Source organism: Ciona robusta, chromosome 11 (genome assembly GCF_009617815.1).
Source record: "Ciona robusta chromosome 11, ASM961781v2".
Taxonomy (NCBI): Eukaryota; Metazoa; Chordata; class Ascidiacea; order Phlebobranchia; family Cionidae; genus Ciona; species Ciona robusta.
Window position 1 is genome coordinate 876348 of NC_143245.1, and position 21008 is coordinate 897355.

At 36.7% G+C, this 21008-nt stretch overlaps 5 protein-coding genes across 7 annotated transcripts in view; 2 read left to right on the plus strand and 3 right to left on the minus strand.

Moving 5' to 3' along the window:
• LOC149727587 (voltage-gated inwardly rectifying potassium channel KCNH6-like) overlaps window positions 1-1331 on the minus strand; it is a 15786-nt gene extending 14455 nt beyond the window's left edge. Inside the window, 1 exon segment of the mRNA XM_089888447.1 lies at window positions 493-1331. Coding sequence (XP_089744573.1) covers window positions 493-568 — 76 coding nt within the window. The 5' untranslated portion in view covers window positions 569-1331.
• Window positions 1332-1470: 139 nt separating this feature from the next.
• On the minus strand, window positions 1471-7425 carry LOC149727588 (uncharacterized). Its single transcript, XM_089888448.1, has 10 exons — window positions 6984-7425; window positions 6625-6711; window positions 6522-6569; window positions 6198-6269; window positions 5870-5947; window positions 4477-5480; window positions 3960-4191; window positions 2833-3339; window positions 2467-2531; window positions 1471-2260 (listed from the first exon to the last, which is right to left on the minus strand). Exons 1-10 carry the CDS (start codon window positions 7102-7104, stop codon window positions 2114-2116), a joined length of 2361 nt encoding a protein of 786 aa, XP_089744574.1. The 5' UTR covers window positions 7105-7425; the 3' UTR covers window positions 1471-2113.
• Window positions 7426-7488: 63 nt separating this feature from the next.
• On the plus strand, window positions 7489-8908 carry LOC149727589 (stathmin-1-A-like). The gene has a single exon (XM_089888469.1). It carries the CDS (start codon window positions 7962-7964, stop codon window positions 8571-8573), a length of 612 nt encoding a protein of 203 aa, XP_089744595.1. The 5' UTR covers window positions 7489-7961; the 3' UTR covers window positions 8574-8908.
• LOC149727590 (uS5 assembly chaperone PDCD2L-like) lies at window positions 8863-14947 on the plus strand. 2 transcript variants are annotated; one of them, XM_089888463.1, is made up of 8 exons: window positions 8863-8997; window positions 9465-9625; window positions 11152-11212; window positions 11605-11736; window positions 12263-12424; window positions 12866-12993; window positions 13429-13574; window positions 14532-14865. In XM_089888463.1, the coding sequence occupies exons 1-8, from the start codon at window positions 8908-8910 to the stop codon at window positions 14696-14698; spliced, it is 1047 nt and encodes a 348-aa protein (XP_089744589.1). In that variant the 5' UTR covers window positions 8863-8907; the 3' UTR covers window positions 14699-14865. The 2 variants fall into 2 exon arrangements, with proteins under 2 accessions (XP_089744589.1, XP_089744590.1); XM_089888464.1 differs by lacking the exon at window positions 8863-8997 and adding an exon at window positions 9037-9370 and having other exon boundaries at window positions 14532-14947.
• LOC149727591 (very long chain fatty acid elongase 3-like) lies at window positions 14754-20645 on the minus strand. 2 transcript variants are annotated; one of them, XM_089888466.1, is made up of 7 exons: window positions 20407-20645; window positions 20145-20295; window positions 18330-18535; window positions 17502-17612; window positions 16174-16295; window positions 15608-15781; window positions 14754-14923 (listed from the first exon to the last, which is right to left on the minus strand). In XM_089888466.1, the coding sequence occupies exons 1-7, from the start codon at window positions 20423-20425 to the stop codon at window positions 14864-14866; spliced, it is 843 nt and encodes a 280-aa protein (XP_089744592.1). In that variant the 5' UTR covers window positions 20426-20645; the 3' UTR covers window positions 14754-14863. The 2 variants fall into 2 exon arrangements, with proteins under 2 accessions (XP_089744592.1, XP_089744591.1); XM_089888465.1 differs by having other exon boundaries at window positions 20145-20298.
• Between the last annotated feature and the right edge of the window lie 363 nt (window positions 20646-21008).

The window sequence follows — 21008 nt, forward strand, 5'->3', positions numbered from 1 at the left end:
AATATTTACACTGAGCTGTCAGTCTGCCTGTCCCCGGCTGTTGGTGTTAAAATACGATTCCAATTACTTTGAAAAGTCGGAGATAAGAATGAAGTCTCAATAATTAATTATTTATGCTGCTCTAAAAAGGGAACTAACATTTTTGCGGTGGTAGTCCCTTGTCGAAGGAAATGGCAAGCTTTTTTTCTTTTATTTTAGTTCCGAAAAGTTTTTTGTTTATTTGAATAATAAATGAGAGTGCAAATGATTACAATCAAAGTCACAAAAAGGCGACAAAAGATTCTGTTCGAAATAGATTGTTTTATTATTAATTAAAGTTATATGGTTTTGAAGTCACGGTTATAACGTTATGCTTATATTTATTATAAAAATAAACATCCAATAAAAGAAAAAATAAATAAAAAGAAAGAAAAGTAATCGAAAAATAAGAAAATGATCGAACAAATAAAAAAAATAAAATAATCGAAAAATCATAGAAATATTATAACTCACTTCTTCCTTCAAACTTCCTGATAATTGTGTCCAAATAAACATTACGCGGTGCCACGTGGCCACGACGAATCGGCATTATGACGTAATAAACCAATTATCCTTTTAAAATAAATATTATGTTGAATGTTTTAAAACTATTAAAAGATTCTAGTTTCTAAAATTAAAGATTTCCAACAATTTAACGTCATAATATTGTTTATGATGTCATAACATCCAATAGATCTAAACTCAAACTTGATTATCCGAATAAACGTTCTCCTGTTACGTCATAATTTACTTAAATCAAACACGCGATTACAACAAACGAATCGCGTTCTTCGTCTTTTTCGCAAACGTAAGCTGTATCTATGACATCACAATGGTTGTATAAATCGAATAATCCATTGTATCGTCTTGGAACAAAGCAATCGACGTCGACTAATCAAGACATACGAAGTGAACAAACCTAATTAGGGTTGTATATCTGTCCAGTGTTGCACAACTATATTTACAGTGTTACCAGCTCTTTATTTTGACTACAGTTTACAAAGAACGTTGAAAATATGAAAAATATTAAGTTAATTTAAACAAAAAAAAATGTCTTAGTTTTTAATGGTCAACACTGGAATAAAAGTCTTTGTCTTTACATCTGTTTAATCCATCTAATGTGACGTCACAATGTAATGAATAAATTACTGAACTGACCCAATTGAAACTAATTTAATTTTACGCAAAAGATCTCAAAGTTTTACTTTTTTATCAAATTCGCAAAGGAGGATATTCTGTCTTACTATGATGTCACAATCCACTTTGCTGGCTGTTGGTTTTGCAACAATGGATTTTCTAAAACTTTTGGTTAAACGGTTTATGACGTTTAAACCAATTGTTAGCTGACAATGCTATCTTTGTAACGTCGTAAAAACCTCTATTACGTACTCACATGAACCACTGTCTCACATTATTTTATCACAATCAAATTAAAAATTAATGCTAAAACCCTGAACCGTACAACTAGAAATTTTATTTCCGGCATTTCGGAACCTTACGTCATAATCATTCGATTCAGCGATAACAATGCCTTTCCAGATTCTATAATCTACTGCATTCTATGACGTAACAGAGCTATTGTTACTCCTTTGTGAGCAGTAAACGCTTCCACCAAAATATACCGCCATGCGATCTATCGAAACTTAATTTGTCGAATATTTTAAGATGCTCCGTATTTAGAGATCTTGGCGTCTCGAGAAGCCGCTCCACGACAGCTACCTTGTATGACGTAACAATAGCATGGGAGCATTGCGTCGCGATGTTAACGTAGTCACCATAGCAACAGGGGAGGTGGTTAATTATTCAGTCTGAAACGTCACTGAAGTCTCCCGTTTGATCGATGAGAGGAACAAAAATTACAGTGTTGCCCGGTAAAAACTTGCGACAAGTAACTGTATGGCTAATCGTATTATGACGTCATTATCTCCATGATCAGCGCAACACTTGAGGGAGTAAAAGATCCTCCCGGTGATTAAATATTTATGACGTAACAGAGCGGACGTTGATTAAGCAGAAATAACGTCGTTGATGGAAATTGTCTTGAAGCACTGGTGTGAAGTTGTAGTGACATCACTACTGTGACATATTGGTGACATCACTGTGACGTGGAAGTGACGTTTGTAGGGACCGTCATCATTTCGTTGATATCATTGTTCTTCTTGATTTTTCGCAACCGAATGTTTTCCAGAACCGTCCTCAACGCATTGTTACGATAACAATACAAAACAAACACCAGAACCCCCTGTTGACGTCATAATATATAAACTTACGTCATATTATATAAATCTATGCTATAGTAAACTTGCGTCGTAATCTAGTCTAGATTATAATTCTGGATGAATGAAAACCTGTATCGTTAAACACGAGTGTTCTGTTTCATACACCTCGCGTGGCCGCTTTTAAGAGTTTATATATGTAACTTATAGAATATAGATGGTTGTTTATTACCTGTAATCCGTTGACAACGCAGTTAATATACATCATCACAATGGAGGCGGTTAAGTTTTCAACACCTGTCGAATGCATTAAGATGTTAGCAATATGTTGAACAACCTTTAACCTTAAAGTGCTGATGTAATTAAGCGGCAAACATCGGGATATTAATTCTTATGCATAATGCAAACGCTATATATTAGGTTGGGTAAAATGGGACATGTTTTCATTTGGTAGTAAGCAAAGAATGTTTACGTATTATATAACCGTTTCCTCGCCATTCTAAACGAGCGCTGTTGGAAACACGCTTAGAAAATGTGGGATATAGTTTATTAATGGCGTCATCTTATATTAACAATAAAGGTGTTAAAATGTTTGCACCTGTGAAGAATCCCAGCACCCATGATATTCCCAACACCGGAAGCAACGTCACTAGCGCTTTTATTGCCGAAGAAATATACTTGATTGACGTTTGAGCTGCTTCTCGACTTTTCTGTGGTTGAAGTTGTTGCGATTGAGCTTTCAGCTTCCCGAGTGTTAGCATTACTTTGAGTGCTACTATGACATTGACGCCCAAGCAGAACGCCACAGGGCATATAACCGTACCAATGTACAACGATGTTGTTGGGTTTAACCAACAGATATCATATTTACGGACAGTTGTGTTTGTTCCATTTTTGGTCGCTTCTTTATAAAGGTAGCACGGGTGCATGTAATCCCCTGTCGAAAAGCCAACTCCGGCCGACGTCCCAACGATAATAGCGGGCGCTACCCACCCTATGAATAAATATATAGCGTTTCTATTGTCGGCATCGAGATTCCCATACGCGATGACGTTTGATGACGTTTTGGTGTGAAGTCGCAAACCTTCGGTCATCATCCACGAGGCTGTGACGTCATAATGATGTTTATGTCGTAATAATACCAACCAAGCTTAACTGTAAGCTTAGTGTGAACTGGGTAATCGGTGATAACTTAACATGATGGATATAAATATTTGTCAGATTATAGAAGCGTTGTTGCTTGTAGGCGGTTAGCAATGGATTAGGTGGAACATACATACATGCTTACACATTTGGTTGGCGTGTATGTATTTTGGTATGGTTATGGGTTATGATTGTAGGTGCGTATATATGTGAATTTACTACGGTTGGATATATTTGTAACATGAAGTAAGATGGGAACCGTTGAAACTAAATGTCGCGGTGCCATCATGTATGTGTTGTGTGACATTTTACTCTGCGGTTGCAACTTTAATAGGCTGCTAAGCTGCTTAAAAAGCTCGTCACTGTTAACATCGTAGGCGTGAACGATAATTGCTCCAATCCAGTGGTCACTAATGAGTTGTCTAAATGGTAGCCATACAAAAAGAAATCACTTAGAAAGTTACATACGTGGTAACCCGTAAGCGGGCACGAGGGAAACAGAACACCCTAATATATAACTACTGTCGCTAGCCGACACGTTACGACAAAACAAGTTACATTTATTCATCCTCATTCATTTACCTGTCGTTAGCAAGAAGAAATGCGTCGCAAGTGCTTGTACCACGCACGTCACTTCGTTCGGTAGCATGACGTCATGCAACAGTGACGTCACATGTAATAACAGGAGAGAAATGGAGATGTTTATTTGCACTATGGTTCGATCGCTGTTTATAAGATTTCTATAGTACATTAATGTGATAAACGTCACAATCAGCATTATGACGGAGAATGATTGTGTGACGTAAGAGCATATCTGAAATAAAGTTGATGATGTCATGTTATGTAAATGAAATATTAAATTAAGCTAATAAGCTAACTTTACCCTAAACCACATGGCATGCGTCACTGTAGGCCAATATATCTTAAAAACAGAATCTATCATGTTTTGGTTGGGGGTTAATGCGACTCTGTAATTTAAAACACGCTCGTCGACAGGATCACACCCATATAGAACAAGATAACAGACTTTATGAACGATTTAGTGAGAAACCTTTCAATGCCATATATGTAACCGCTTATGACCATTATAAGCCCCCACCTTTACAGCATAAGGAACAGCAATGATCTTGACTGACAGTAGAATCGCGAACACCGTGGTATGGTTGCATGAACACGTCACAGTACCCGAGATATTACGCATTGTTCGCACACAACCAATGTCAGAGAATGAAGCCTTTGTGACGTCAATAAAGCTGCATTTATATTCAGTATTTGTGACGTAGATGGTGTCCTTTGTGACATTTCCTTCAATCAATTGTTCGATTTCAGTTTCGAGGAGATCAAACGCAGGTAGTGACGCAACGAACGTAACTGACGTGTTCAATTGTGTTCCGTTCGTTGCGTCGTAAGCGGTGATACTAAGATATGGTATTGATGACGTAGGCATCTCCAGACTTCGGTGCCCACTCCATGAATTCTTCGGTTTGTGTTCGGTTAAACTTTTCATGACGTCACCTTTTATGTAAAATTGCGATGATGTCACGATGACGTCGGAACAGTTTTGATCCAAGTTGCTGACGGCTCTATATCGTGTCATATTTAACCACGGAGTCTCTCCACACCGCCCTCTAGCGACGGCTAGTTCGACGTCACCTGTTTCCTCATTTTGCTTATTGAGCAATTTTTCCTTTACTTTTTCCTCCATTACTTCCAAAGCGGATATGACATCACGAGACGTGTTTTTTGGCCCGTGAAATTGATTTATGACGTCAACAATACCCTTTAAACTTGTAGTTTGTGGAATGCTAGGTGGCAATTGGGAGGATTCTACTAACGGCATTGTTGTGTAAAATTCAACTTTTATAATTGGGATCGAAGTTTGTAAAGATATTGGTGTTGTTAATTGTGTTGTCGTTTCTGTTGTTGCTGTTGTTTGTTGTCGTGACGTTGCTGTGCGTTCTCTTGTACTTCTGTCTGTTGTTCCTTGTCTTGTTGTTTGAGCTCCTCTTGTTGTCGTTTGTCGGGTTGTTCTTGTCGCTCCATTTGTTCTTGTTGCAATTGTTCCTGCTGAAGTGATTGTCGGATTTGTGCTTGTAGGAGTGTCTGTGATTTGAATAAATGCAACTTGTTTATCCTTTATGGAGGGGCAACGACAGTCGTTATAAGTTATAACACGGGTGTTCTGTTTTATACAGATTGTGGCGATCGTTTCCGCTTACGAGTTACCACGTAGATAACTTTGGTTGTATTCTGTTTACAAGAACATATAGTCGAGTGGGGGAAGACGGGACAACTTTAGCACATAAGATCCAAACATTCGGATCGTGTTTTAATAATCGATTAACAACGGTCTATAAGCGAGTCGTGAAAATACGGTTTTCTAATTCTTTGAACGTTTTTTTTGTGTACTACCAAATGGGACGAGAAAACGAAATGAAAAGGTGTCCTATCTTTCCCCACCCTACTATATCTATCAAATATTATAGACTTACCGATGAATGGGTCTAGGTTAAAGCAAGTAGTAAGTAAACCAGACGAATTTATGGAAGTTACATTCTCGCATTCTTCGTCTGCAAGAATAAGTTGTATTTACAATGTGGGGTAAGATGGATACCTTGGGCACATAATATCCCATATTTCAAATTCTTGTTTTTTAATAATTAGCAACGCTCTTTAAGAGACGTGAGAATACGAATAAATAATTTTGTAAATGTTCTTTGTTTACTACTACATGGGCCATGGGACGACAGAAAGAATGAAAACATGGACCATCTTACCCCAACCTGTTTACATCACAACTGTAGTTGTTTCGTCACTTACCCACAACAATGCATCTTGTTGGAGCTGTTATGGGGTCAGTAGATGTACAACATGCACCTCCGTCGCAATTTTCTAAATATTTTACAATTATATAACACTTATTTTCGTGATGTCATGTATCGAGGCCAGCAAGGGAATCTGACATTTATGCCAAAGTTTTTCTACCGTTTCAGCATTGTATATGTACATTATATCAAAAGGGGTGTTTCCTGCAACGAGAAACGCCATGGGACTTATGATTTAGACGCGAGTTGACCCATTATATTAAAGCACTTGAAAACCATTGTTATAATTTGTCAACGTAATGTCTCAACAAACACTTACCGATTCCTGTCGCTGGGTCCCATTTTATAACTTTGTAGGCGTTGCAAGCTGTGAAACAAGTTTATAATAGTTGCTGCATAAATATCATTATGACGCAACTTACATATGGTCCACAGAAAAGGATGGAATTTGCATTCCCGTCTTAATCCAACAAGCTTGATCTGACAAGACCATGTATCGCACCATGGATCTGGGGAAAAACTTTGTTAAAAAGATACGACATGAATGGAGCACCTGCCTCTAACTTATACATTAGGATATAGGTGCGAGCCTTAAAGCTGCCATCCATATGGGCGTATGTTCTCTTGTGCAAGACAACATACCTCTGCTAGTTTCTTATGGGCTGTACAAATTGTCAGTCATCCAGAAAACAGCACCCACAAAGTAGCATTTGGGGTATTCGTTTTATTTTGTAAACAGGCAAGATCTGTATGAAAAACAACTTAACAAATATTGCCAAACCTGCTGGGAGATTTGTTGATGTTGTTGTTGCAGTTGTTGTTGCTGGTGTTGCTGTTGCCCTTTGCCCACATATCGCTGCAAAACATAAAATGCTCAAAACTGTTACAACTTTATTTCGCATTTTGATACTGTTCGTTCACATACACAATCTAAATGAAATCTTACCTACTTGCTTGTACATTATACAATCGCTTAATGCACATTTTGTTGTTTATGTAATACTAATGGGTTTTAATGGCGTTATATTAGTGCAGTGCAACATTAGTGCCATAACATTTGTTTGAATTAAATTTGCTACCTGTGTTTACAAACTTGCATTTAACTTTTTTTTGCTCCATTACTTAGTTGCAGAAGAAGATAAATTGATTTTTGGTAAACCAATAATTCGGGGAGCAAAAACTGACTCTTATGACACCTAGAAAAAGTTACGCGCTAAATTGAATTCTTTTTTTTTAATTTCTAATTTTTTTGCACTTGTTTCAGTTTAAACTTAGTATACTGTAACATAAAGGATGACTGTAATAGTAATTTTAATATAGTCCAGCCACGTGTTGAATATGTTGTAAAATATTATTCCATTCTGTTTGTGTTACAATTTTGTCAAGCGCCGAAGCAATGACTTTTGGTCTGTAAACTGTAAACTTTATAAAATAGATTTTTATTTTTTAACGTTAGACAAGCCAACATTAGTGACTTCTGATGCAGATAACCAATACTGCTGCTTAAAACTTTAAAAATCAGCACAATATTGTTGGAAAAACTCTTAAACGCGTCTTCTCGCTTCCTAAAATAATCCGCACACAAATTGTTGATAGTTTATACTGCTGTTTAAAAGATTAGTCATCAAATTCAAAATCGCTTAAAAAACTTTCCAGCTAACCTCTGGTGCAATAAATTTATCATCTTACGTTTAAACAGCCTTTAGGTCGCATTTTTCAAACTTCTAAAGTTAGGATTCTTATTTTCTTAATTTCGAACATGGCAGCGCAAGGGGAAGACATAAAAGTTAAAGAAATCTGCAAAGGAAACTCTGGGGAGGCTTTCGAAGTTATTCTCAAGCTTCCGGGGCAAAATGGGGATGGAGTGGCGAGCCCGTTGAAATCATTAACGCCAAAGAAAGAAGTTTCGATGGATGAGATCAAGATGAAACTGCAAGCTGCAGAGGAGCGTCGAAAAGCTGTGCAAGAGGCTAAAGTGACGCAACAAAAAGCGGAAGAAGAAAAGATCTTGAAAGCAAAGCAGAAGAAAGCCGAAGTTAATGATTCATTCAGTCAGTGGGCAGAGCAGCATCTAAAGAAACAAATGTGTCAATATCAGGAGAACCATCTTGCGCAGTTGGAGGCGAAAATCAAGAAGTTTAAAGCTTTGAACATGAAGCCTGAAGAGATGAAAGAAAAGGTACAGCGTGAAGTGGATGAAATGTGCGCTCAACGTGAAGCTGGTATTCAACAAAAGTTGATCAAAAGTGAAGAGCTTCGACAAAAACAACTTCAAAAGGTTCGCGAGCGCCAGCAAGAGAAGGAGAATCACGCCCAAGAAGTTCGTCATAAGAAAGTGGTTGGAGGGCAAACTACTGGAGTATGTGAATAGTTTGGACATCATGATTCGAGACTTACTCATTCTGTACAACGTTCCGAATAAAGACACTGTTTTATTTCAGCTGTTAGTTTATGTAGCATGCCAATGATGCTTGTAGTTGTTACTGTTGTGTTTTGTTCTTGCCATGTTAGCTGCCACACCCTTGTTCCAAATATTGCCACGCCCACTGTTTGTATTTTTGTTTACTGTGACCCATGTGCCATCTTGAAAGTTAAAATTGGACGTTTGCTAAATTTGTTCAAATATTTCTTTTCCAAACAAAGACAATGCAAACGTGTTCATTTCATGGTTCATTGTGCAGAAAATAGACCATTATTACGTAATAATGACTGAGTTTGTGTTAATTGGGGTTCCGGACTCTGAAATGAAACAAAACCATGCGAGTTGGTCAACCAATAAGATTGGTGGATTTCCGGTAATAGGTTTACCATTTTACAACATAGGCTAATTTGTCCACACAAAAATTCTAATCGGAAAAGTTAACGTTGGACCAAATCCTGATTAAATTTCTAATGTTCGTCATTAAGATGGAAATATTAAACTATAGTGAATGGTAGTTAATGTTAAGTGGTTAGTTTAAGGCTTCTATGCTGTTCTGTAGTTGTGAAAATATGAAGGTATTTAGTGTATATTGTGTTGCTGTGGCTACGAAGCATAATTTAAGTTTAAACAGATCTTCATGAGTTTCATGACCAATGTAGCAGAAGCATCTCCGTTCCTATAAAAATACACCTGTATTATAACGAATTCCTTTGCTACGAAATAGGAAAAAATCTGCTCCCCTCAGGGTAAAAGCTGCAAAACTAATCTTTTAAAACTATTAATATAATTTAATACCATGTTAATATCCAAGTTGTATGATGTAACAATCTTTATTCATAGGACTGGATGAGCATTGTTACATCACAACCGAGTTGTTCACGATGCAGTAAAGCACAAAGATTCATGCTCCAAATTTATTGTCCATTAGAAAACTCGAAATATCATCGAACACTTTATGTTTTCTGTTGCACGCAAAAGCAGTGTTGGAGTGATAGTAGCGGGTAAGTTGTGTAGTTTCATGTTATCAGTCAAGTTGGGTATAATGTTGGAGTGACTGCTTTTAGCCCCGAGAGTACGGGGTTCGAGGCTCGATGCTGTTATAACAACTATTTTGGCCCTGCCACATAAGGATAACTAAGTTACATACGTGGCAACTTATAAGCGGTCATGCAGTGTATGAAACAGAACACCCGTGTGCCATGTTATAGCGACTGCTGTTGCCCCGCCATGTGAGGATAAATAAGTTACATACGTGATAACTTGTAAGCGGGCATGGAGCGTATACCAACCCTTGAACACAGGAAAAGAACACAGATGGCCTTTCTATAAAAAAGTTACTTTAAGAATTATCAACTGCATAATATTAAAGTATGTAGAAAGTAATAATATTAAATTTTCCCCCGAAATATTTGGTTCATGCCCAAATATGGAAGTGGATAGGCGTAGTAAGATAATCAAGCCACGTGATTTGGAGTCACATGTCCTCATTAATTATTGAGTAGAAAAGCACACATGGAACCGCATGTGTTCAGATCAATAAGCCCTTGATGCTGTGGCCTGTGGCAATAAATCCTAAAGAGAATTTTGCGTAAAATATTTGCGCAAAAAAATCCATAAGTTTAGCTCTGTGGTTTTAAAATTTGACATAGCTCGTTGTTGATAGTATAAAGTTAACGATACTAAATCACCCTCTCCATTAATTATGGTTTAACTGTTAGTATAAAACAAGTAACACCAATAAATCTTAATAAGAATTTTGAGTTTAAACATTAGTTCCATAAAGTCTATAAACTTTTTCTTTGGGTCAAATTAAGAAAAAATTGTTTTAATTGTAAAGTGCCACCTGTATATGAATTATAACTATATTCCTTACTATGCAGTAATGTCACTCACTATTTGGGCACCATCGGATTAACTAATGGACTAACTATAGGTTTAAAGTAAACCAACTATTCACAAGTAATTGGCCAAACCTGGTTCATATTCATCATACCCGTGCCACCAATTGGACTTTACCCAAGTAGAATAAAAACAGATGTTTTGCCTTGTCCAATTATTTTAATAATTAATATCAAGAAATTGTGCTTTAAATATAAGTATCATAATAAATATTAGTTTTAAATAAAAGAATATCATATGAATATTAGCTTTTAATAAAATCTAAGTTTATTTTCTTTTTTTCTATTATTCTAAAAATTCTCTTTACTTGGTAGTTAGTACAACCATATTAGAAACTTAGTGGTCACTAGTAGGTTGTTAAAGTGCCAGCCACACATAAAAACAATTACCCGCAAAGTTACATACATGGTAACTCGTAAGCAGGCTTGAGATGTATAAAACAAAACACCTGTGTTATATTGACTGTCATTGCCCCGCCATGCCAGGATAAATAAGTTACATACTTGGTAACTCGTAAAAGGACACAAGGTGTATGAAACAGAACACACGTGTCCATGTTAAAATGACGGTCGTTGCCCCGCCATCCGAGGATAAATAAGTTACATTCAATTAACTTTTTGCCTTACAGTTGGAAAGTTTATCGAGATCAAATGATGGAAAAAGTTGAAGCTGATCCACCTATTGTTAAGGTGTGTGATGTCATAGTGGAATATTGTGATTAAACTATTATAACGTTCCTGATTTTTGGCTAGGCTTTTTATTTTTGACATCAGTGACCATTAGGTTGAAGAAATTGTCATTAGGTGTCTTTTACCCAAGAACATGTAGTCATTGTAGTGACTCCAAGAATGGCTGGAGTTATAGAGCTGGGGATTCCCAGTAATCCAGGATTCTTTCCTTGTTGTTGTCTCGGCAGACATTCTAATAAACTAAGTTACAAAGTGCACGTTGTGCCACTACAAACGCATACAGCGGTTTACTGTGCCACATTTTGCTATTTTTTTACAATCTTATTTCCTAATCTTCATTACTGTAATCGAATAAACAAATTGAAAGTCATTAACATTATATTACATTGTAGGGGTCAACTGAGGGTGAAAGTTGGGGGTTGGGTGATGATGACTGGGGTGATGAGGGTTTCCCCTCACCCACTAATGGGGATTTCCCTGTTGCGGAACAAACATGTGAACCTGAACAACAAATTAAAGATGAGGTACAATCTTTGTGACTTTTAGATCAAGTGTTATCTGATGCGTTCCTGTTAATTTGAATTTTGATTAAATTTTGAATTATAAAGCAACATAGACTGGTAATATGGCCATTCTGCGATGATTCTTTATTCATTTGGTTTAAAGTTGCATAAATATTAATGTTGTATGAAATGCTTTATAAATTGTAAGTTGTTGAAGTGACCTAGCAGTTATAAAGATAGTGACCAACCATGGTTAGGTGTCATTGCCTAGAATCACCGACAAAGTAACATACATGGTATCTCGTAAGCTGTCACGAGGTGTATCAACACCCGTGTTATAACGACTGTCATTCCCGGCCACACGAGGGTAAAGTAAGTTACATTCATTCATTCATTCAATTCAGCCCTCATGGCTCATGGTATGTAGTCAATGGTTGGGCTTTTTAAAGTTTGGTAAAAACTCTTTTACGCTTAAAACTGGTGGCTAAAATATAAAACACCTCTCGTGTTTCTAAACTTCCTCAATGTTACCCCTATGACATCACAGAAGCCACTTGAATCCATTGTTACATCACTATCAACACAACAAACATACAATCCTCGCTACATCGACGTTTTCAACGAGTCTGACCTCATCTCTCCTCTAGAGGGCGACAAACACATCGCGGATTTGATCTCGAAATATGAAACATCCGCGAGCCAAAGTAAGGTGAAATATTTTAAACTTTTTTGTTTTAAACGAGTGGCAAATATCAAGGCCTCAATTTCAGGGTTAGCTAGGACATCAGTAGAAACAGTTTCAAACACTATCAATTTGCAAAAGCAATTTATTAAAACTTATGTGTCTAATACATAGTCATTTAAAAATGTACGAAAATCTCATTCAAACATCAGAACAAATTAAGTTTCCCCTGAATGCAGGTACATGAGGTTTGCGTGTAACGTATGTTTACGGTTTGCTGATGTGTTCAATAATTTTCTCCATAGATTTTGAAAAATGTCCAATAAAACACAATTCATTATTTTTGTTTATTACATATTTCCTAGCGCTTGATCCTGACTGTAATTTCGTTACGCGAATCGTCCAACTTTATGAGCACTAGATCTGAAATCCATCATGAATTCTTACATGCTTATTTATTTCCCCCAGGATAAAGATTTATTCGCTGGTTGTTCGGCTGCCACGGAAACTTATGAAAAAAATGAACAGAAAGTGAAAAATCGAGCTTTTTATAAATTTCATAAAAAAATTTCATTGTTGCCTCACCAGTGTATACGGTATGTATGTTTTTGAATGTTTCTGCAGTGTATATAGTTTGCCACTCCCATGCCCACTGTCAACTGTCAAGTTGCTGAAGCTATTGCAGTGTCTGGATAAGCAGGCATGACCTTTGGTTGGTTTGGTCATTTATATCCTCGTGGGTGGAAACTTGAGTGACTTATCCATGGTTGCCACTCCCATGCCCACAGTCGAGTTGTTGAAGCTATTGCAGTGTGTGGATAAGCAGATATGACTTTTGGTTGGTTTGGTCATTTATATCCTCGTGGGTGGGAACTTGAGTGACTTATCCATGGTTGCCACTCCCATGCCCACCATAGATATCTAAACATGTTTAGATATCTATGATGCCCACAGCCTTTCTTAACCAGTCTGATAATTTCTGTGCTACCAATCCATGTCAGTGATGTAATAATCGACATAATAATTCGCAGTTACAACTATGGAGGTTCTCCATTGCTCCTGAGTGATTGTGATGTAACAATGAGCATTCCTCCTTGCTCCTCTTGTGGAAAAAGTCTCACTTTTGAGTTCCAGCTGCTACCTGGGTTGTTGCCTACCTTGCATATAGATGGAGAAGGTAAAGCTCTTGTTGTTGTGTTGAATGTGATGGTTATCATTGTAGGCGCCAAACCTGGGGTGGCAGGGTGGACAGGCTTACCCCATGATTTTCTGCTCTACATTAATCAGTAAACATTACAACCAGTAATTTAGTTTTGTTTCACAGATCTGTGTATTTAACCATCGTTGCCTCAATGCCTCTACTATGTTTTAGAAATTTGGAGCCTATGTTTATTATGCTTATTAAACAGCATATGACCAATGGCAACCAGCTGGGCAAACATGGCACAGATAGTTTTCAAGAACTGATTCTACGGCATTAAAATTAACGTAGATTTTATTAAACTAATATTTCGTAAAATTTATTGGAGACAAAAGCAATTTAATATTTAACTTTTGATTTTTATTAATTTTGCAGTTTGGAATTTATATATTAAGAACTTTTTGAAACTTTTTGCTGTCTGTTATTTTGCAACATCAACAAAATGTTATTCAAATAAACTAATTTAAATCATAAATAGAGATAATTGAATCAAATATGACATGACCATTTAATCAACGCCTTACTCACTTATGTCCACAATCTTGAACAAATGTTTCAACTTAAATGGTCATGTAGTTGAAGTCTAGACATGTTTGGGGTTTATTAAGTTTCCATCAAACATTAACTTTGTGCTGAAACGCATCAAGTTAAAGATTATCTTAAATCCTCCTCGCTTCTTATAATAATTCAGTTATTTAGTTACTTAAACCACAAGTTACATAAGCTATACCTTGTAACCAGGCACGAGGTATAACAGAACACAGACTGTTGTTGCCCAGCTATGCAAGGATAAATAAATTCCATTGATTCATTCAATTATTTGAAATGTTATGTTTGGGGTAACAAGCCACTTCTTCCCATTTTATTTAACTATATGTGTTTCAATGACTGTCATACATTCATTTAATATAAACAAACTTAAATTTCTTTCAGATCCCGTAGAGTTCGGTACCATCCTCGTTTACACTTGTTCTCACAATTGTTGGGGTAACCGGAATTCCCCCCAAATTGGGGGTCACGTGGTGTATTGTCCCGACCCCGATTTAAAATTTTTTAAATCTCAAAAATTTAATGAAAAAAGAAAGAATTCTGGTGTATAGAAGATGTCCATGTTTTAACTCGACTGAGCATGAGGTGTATGAACAACACTAAGCATCAAACTTATAATTTATTAATATACCCTTTTCCATTAATAAGGCATCATTTAAATTTCATTCGCCTATTTATAAAATCGAAATATCAAGAATTATAAAAAATTAATTCTTCTAATTGAGCTTTTTGGTGGTTTGTGATGTCATAGAGGTACCATTCTGTGATGTCAGCTTCTGGAATACAAAGTTTATTGTTACTGTATTATCATAGGCTGTATTATCAGGGTCAATGCAAGAGGCATGGAAGAGTTATTCAGTATAAGAGACATGTGCTTTTTGATATATGGTTGACAGTTTGGGCAACCCATTCGTGACCACTGGGTTGAGGCAATGAGGTTAAGTGTCCTTGGGCAAAAATGACACAACCACACTATTAGTAGGTAACAGCATCAAGCTATAACCTCCCTGGAAAACTTTATAACAATGCCACCACAATGGTAGTGTTGCACATCAAGCCTGATATATTTGGTTACAATGAGAGTGATTAAACATTGTTTGTTTGAAAATCTAAAATCCTTAAACTAAGAAAAAGAAACTGTGCCGTACTTGTTAAACTGGGAGACTCCATTTGTGCAGGTGGGATAGTAAGTAATAGGTTTGGAATATTTCACCTAAGTCACTGTTTGCCAATATGTTTCAGTTTATAAAAGTTTGCTTATATAGCAAGATAGGATGTGGCTAAGGGGGTTCTGGCTTAAAAATGGTAGTATTACTTATGATTGAGAATTAAATAAATCACCTACAAAAATACATGGTAACTCGTAAGCAGGAAAGAGGTCTATGAAACAGAACACACCTGCCTTATAATGACTGTTGTGCTATGCTGAGATAAATAGGTTATCTAAAAGTTCAAATTACCTGTGGTCGTTTTGCAAAGTAAGTTTTGTAGAAGAATTGTGCAAATAAGTAGAGATAGGTGGCGTACATGAGGCCACCGCTTGCAACGTGGGCGATTGATGTTTTGCAATCCTCCTTCGGTCCAGAGTACATGAGGTATCCGATGGTTGAACAGCCAATCACCATTTGTGTGATCTGTAAATATTAGCAAGTTATATATCTGAGCGTCGCTGCAAAGGTGGTTTTGATCACATCCAATATGATGGATTATCTAAGTTTCGAAATCCCCTAAATAATGACATCCAAATTTTTCTGTTTTATCGGTTTTCGGAAACACATTTACTGTGTTGGGATAAAGACGTCACAAATCTTGGATCTCTTACGTAATGACACATAAAACATAGCATAAAACTTATGAAAGTGAAGATTAAATTAATTAATAAAAAGCGGGGAATATGAATGGATATATTGCCGTTGTGTAATAAACATAACGTACAAAATATAAACCTTTGTTTTATTTCTTAAAAACACAATAGTAAAAATCCAGCTACCTGAAACAGCAAATATATATCGTGCACAAAACATACCTGTAATGTGGTGATGAAAATATTAACAAAGCGTGGCAACCGGTATCCTGCAGCTTTGATGGTGTAGTAGGAATACATGAAAGCATGAACAGTGAGGTTCACAGTGATAAACAAGTTGCTACCTGGAACAGGAAGAAGAATGATCAGTTAATTCTGATAACAAAGCAAGTCAATTTGTTGCAATCTGGTTTAAATTATTTTTGACTACCAAAACGCCGTTTCAGTCAAGTTAAAATAATTATAGAGCCTTAAGAACTATAAGTTGGTAAGGATACCAACATATATTTTTTGCAATTTGGTTTAAAATGTTTCATAACCAATGAAACAGGTTGTTTTTTAAATAGCTTATATTGGTAGCTAACTTGTATGGGGTAATGATCTCTGGTTTTAGGTTCAATTGCATGACATGTATGCCTTGCTGTAAGGCCTCACCCATAAAGAATAGGTTAACTTATGACCAGCAGCTAATCCAAAATCTATAAATTGGGAGGCTTTCGAATTTGGAAGTTGCGTGGTTTAATTAATTGACATCCTACGCAATAGTAATTTGGACTTAAGTTATAGTAGTTAAGTTGCTGGTGCTATGCAACATACAACCCAGTGGTTTCTTACGGTTTGTCTAAATTGTCAGCCGCATATTAAATAAAATTAAAAAATATTCACCGACAAATTTACATACATGGTAACTCGTAAGTGTGCACAAGACGTATAAAGCAGAAACAGTTATAACGACTGTGGTTGCCTTACAACGCGTGGGTAAATAAGGCTGATTTATTTTTATATTTGTGGTTTATACAAACCAAAGTCCAAGGCCACGCTATACATACATGTGCATTTAGTTAAATAACTTCCGTTTACATAGTCATAACTTTGGTGGCCATTATTCATTGTAATGTTGACAGTCTGATTAAAGCCATTAATGTTGACAGTTTGATTAAATCCATTAATGTAACTCGTTTTTGATTCAATAAATGTAATTTATTATTTTTTCTTTACCTTATGAAAAGAGTAAAAAAGGTAATTATAACATCTGCATTATATATATAAAATGTGCATATACAGTGTTAAGGTAATGGAGCAACTCTAGACTAAATCTCAGGACCCATGACATGCCTCACTGTAAGACCTCACCCATATAGATTAGAATGTGCATATACAATGTTGGGGTAATGGGCCAACTCTGGTCTAAATCTCAGGTCCCATGGCGTGCCTCACTGTAAGACCTCACCCATATAGAATAAAATGTGCATATACAATATTGTAGTAATTTGCAACTATAGCGTATATCCCAGGTTCTCGACAAGGAAGAATAGAAACACCCAACTTACCCCCATAGTTATTATGAGCACTGTACCAGACGAACAACGCAACAGTAAGGTGGTGATACCAATGCAAGAAAATAAGCTTCTGTTTCCTGAGAATAATCAAAGCTGTATCACCTGCAAACACAATATGGTTATATTAAAATATAGTATGTTGTGTAGTACATTATGTTGTTAAAGTTAATTAATGAACACACATTGCATGTTACCACTTTCTTGTATGCATTCATGTGCGTGTGATTGTGGTTTATATGACTTTATTACCACGTTATATTACCTGTTAGTTTAGGCGTAATATATATCTCCTATATTAAACTATTCGTTGGACATGATTTGTGTCTGTTATGTATTTCATACTTAAACTTGTAGATGCCTTAAATATCAGCATTGTATTTTCTTTTTGCTGTGCAGTGAATTATAATTATTCTAAAGTAAGTTACAGTCAATTAATCATTCGTTCATTCTAGGGATGTTTTGTTAAAAGGGTGTTCAGTCTTCAAACTGAAACGACCACTTTGTCATTTACTCAACACGCCAACCAGATGTAAACAAACTGTTTCCAAGAATGTGAATAATTAGAATTTTCACGAACACGTATAGTGTAAAAGACACCCATGTTGTAACTCGACAGTGAGCATGAGGTGTATTAATACACCATTTGTGTCTGGTGTATAAGAGGACACCCATGTTATAACTCAACAGTGAACATGGGGTGTATGAATACACCATGTGTGTCTGGTGTATAAGAAGACACCCATGTTATAACTCGACAGTGAGCATGAGGTGTATGAATACACCATGTGTGTCTTCTGCAGGACACCCCTATTAACTTACCATATTCCAAAAACTTGCTCAATAGGAAAGTGATCGTCCAAAACCTTACAGGGAATTTGTCCAGCACCACCCCTGTGCATACGACACCACGGATACCGCTGTCCAACGTTGTGTATAACGCAGCTTCCAACATTCTGTACGAACCCATGATACTATACACGGCAAGCCCAAGCGACCACAGCGTCATGAAGCCACGTAGATTGTAACTGGAAAAGATACGCCGGGTTGAAGTAAGTGTGTTTATTGTATCAAGGGTTTAGCAGTCACGTCAATTTTCATACAGTAGAGTGAACGTAAAGTGTTTACCGTTACATGGAGAATAAAACGACAGTCGTTATAACACGTTTGTTTCGTTTCCTACACCTCGTGCTCGCTTACAAGTTACCACATATGTAACTTTGCGGGTGGTTGTTTTTCTATATTACAATTAGACAACCCTTTCGTAACCACTGGTTTAAAGCAATTGTCGTATAAAGTGTACAATATTTTCAGCGTTACGCGTGTTTTTAACGACTGTTGTTTTGCTGCTATTTCCCTTTTCTTCGCTATTTTAATTGACCTCCGTTATCAAAGAGATAAATGTAATGTATGTTAACATGTATGTACAAAACTAAAACGTATATTTTGAACCATTAAACAGATAGTCTGTGGGGTAAGATGGGATACCGTTAGCACCTATATCCCATATTTCCTAATTGCGTGTTTAACAATTAACAACGCTTTACCCGTTGTGAGGATACGGTTTTATAATTTTGTAAATATTTCTACCGATAAGAACAAGAAAAGGGAAATAAAAACATCTTACACCAACCTATGCTGTACAAAAATTTCCAATTTATTTTACGTATTTCCACGATTTTAATTACGCGACAAAGCATCGCTGCCGAACCCGCTTTTTCTTTTTAAAAACGACAACAAAAATACATTCAATTAAAATCAACAAGAAGGGAAATAACGGTCGTTGAACACACAAATCATTCGAAATACACGCCGTATAAAGTTGAACATTTTCGGCTTTTCGAATATTTTGCCGCTGGCTAACTTTATGTGAGGTAGGCTATATCACGTGAGCTATGCAAGACATCTGATTAGACGTCTAAGGGTTAAAAGTTCACGTGAATATTACGTCAAAATCGCTTACAAAATCTTAAACAAATACGACGAGGCCAAAGATGCCACGGTTTTTGTAGAATCGCGCGGTTGGCAAGATAAATAAATTTAATTATTAAACCAACAATTCGTCTATGTTTTCGTCAAAGTTACACTGGTCACATGAACGCCGTACGTTAGTGCGCTGGGTGTTGAGGTAATGGACCAACTCTGGCCTAAACCTCAGGTCCCATGACTTGCCTCAACGTAGGGCGTAAGACCTCACTTATATAGAATGGAATGTGCATACACAATATTGAGATAATAGGCTAAATCACAGGGTGTTAGGGTAATGCGCCAACTCTTGCCTAAATCCTCAACAAGGGCATTAGCCATATGAAATTGAATCTATATTAAGTCATATAGATAAGTACGCGAAATCACCACACCCATAGTCAGTGATGCGTGACCACCGGTAGCACGTGACATCACGAGTTACTATACCGGTTTAAAATCACTCACGCGTGACCTGGAAATTTTATGCATTCTGGTTTATGTTTGATATTGTGACGTAACTATGTGATATTGTAACGAAGCTATTTGATACTGTGACGTCACTATGTGATATTGTAACGAAGCTATTTGATACTGTGACGTAACTATGCTATATCAAAATCGCTGTATACAGTAACAGTATTCATTGTTACGTCACTTTAAGATAATTACCCTTTTCTGTTCTCCATCATTTTAGGGCCAACAACAATCATTATGACGTAACAAATGGACAGCGCGACTGGAGGTACAACGCTACCGTGTGTGATCCAATGTATGTCATAATCGTCCAGCGATCTTTCGAAGTCAAGCGGTTGAAACAAACCTGCTGTAAATCACGTGGTTAATAGTGACGTCATAAAGCAGTTTGTTAAACCGCGGAAGTCGTTAATCAGAACGCGGTATCCCGCTTTAAAAGAATACTGGACTAATTTACCTGTTTCGTTGGTCCTCATAGTGAAGTAACAGAGTAAATACTTAACTACAAACTACTATAAACCTGGAACGACAACAGTGGTGTTTAAGCTGTGTTTAGCTTGTCTGTATTTCTCTTGTTTTAATTGCTTCCTGGCGCTTGCTTCACTTATTCTCCAAACCATATGTTAAATTACAAAGCTCTCAATTGTCTCTAGTAACGGTCACTATGCGAATCAAATATGCTGTAACTGATACTACGCTTACAAACGCTAAGTTGGCCAGCGTGGACCAGACTGGGCTGGTCTGTTTAAACTAAAACGTACAACGCCCGATTGAACGCACGAACGCATTGCCTTCTTTTATATTATATTGTAAGCGTTCTTCTCATAGCGGAGCCTCTGTCCTTCCCACACCGCAACGTTCGTAATCATCGTTGATTCTAGAATTTATGAACAAAAAAACGAGCATTGTTTCTTTTTCTATACCACTGTGACGTCACATACTACAGCGCTTGGTACGAAATGGCCTTGTACAAGTTAAACGAAACCGCTAGCGAATGTTGGTATGTATACCTGGTATATTGACTCTGTAACCAATGTAAACAAAGGTGCCAAGTTACCC

What these genes read in the sequence shown, in the direction of transcription:
- LOC149727590 (XM_089888463.1), top strand. Translation starts at nt 8,908, where the DNA reads ATGACTGAGTTTGTGTTAATTGGGGTTCCGGACTCTGAAATGAAACAA. An exon ending in AACAACAAATTAAAGATGAG is followed by an intron (nt 11,737 to 12,262) that starts GTACAATCTTTG and finishes ATGACATCACAG; the next exon opens with AAGCCACTTGAATCCATTGT. An exon ending in CATCCGCGAGCCAAAGTAAG is followed by an intron (nt 12,425 to 12,865) that starts GTGAAATATTTT and finishes TATTTCCCCCAG; the next exon opens with GATAAAGATTTATTCGCTGG.
- LOC149727591 (XM_089888465.1), bottom strand. An exon ending in TGCTCATAATAACTATGGGG is followed by an intron (nt 16,296 to 17,501) that starts GTAAGTTGGGTG and finishes TTCCTGTTCCAG; the next exon opens with GTAGCAACTTGTTTATCACT. An exon ending in ACTTTGCAAAACGACCACAG is followed by an intron (nt 14,924 to 15,607) that starts GTAATTTGAACT and finishes TTTGTATTCCAG; the next exon opens with AAGCTGACATCACAGAATGG.
- LOC149727589 (XM_089888469.1), top strand. Translation starts at nt 7,962, where the DNA reads ATGGCAGCGCAAGGGGAAGACATAAAAGTTAAAGAAATCTGCAAAGGA.
- LOC149727588 (XM_089888448.1), bottom strand. Translation starts at nt 7,104, where the DNA reads ATGCGAAATAAAGTTGTAACAGTTTTGAGCATTTTATGTTTTGCAGCG. An exon ending in TAACCTAGACCCATTCATCG is followed by an intron (nt 5,481 to 5,869) that starts GTAAGTCTATAA and finishes TTCAAATCACAG; the next exon opens with ACACTCCTACAAGCACAAAT. An exon ending in GGTGCTGGGATTCTTCACAG is followed by an intron (nt 2,532 to 2,832) that starts GTGCAAACATTT and finishes TGCATTCGACAG; the next exon opens with GTGTTGAAAACTTAACCGCC.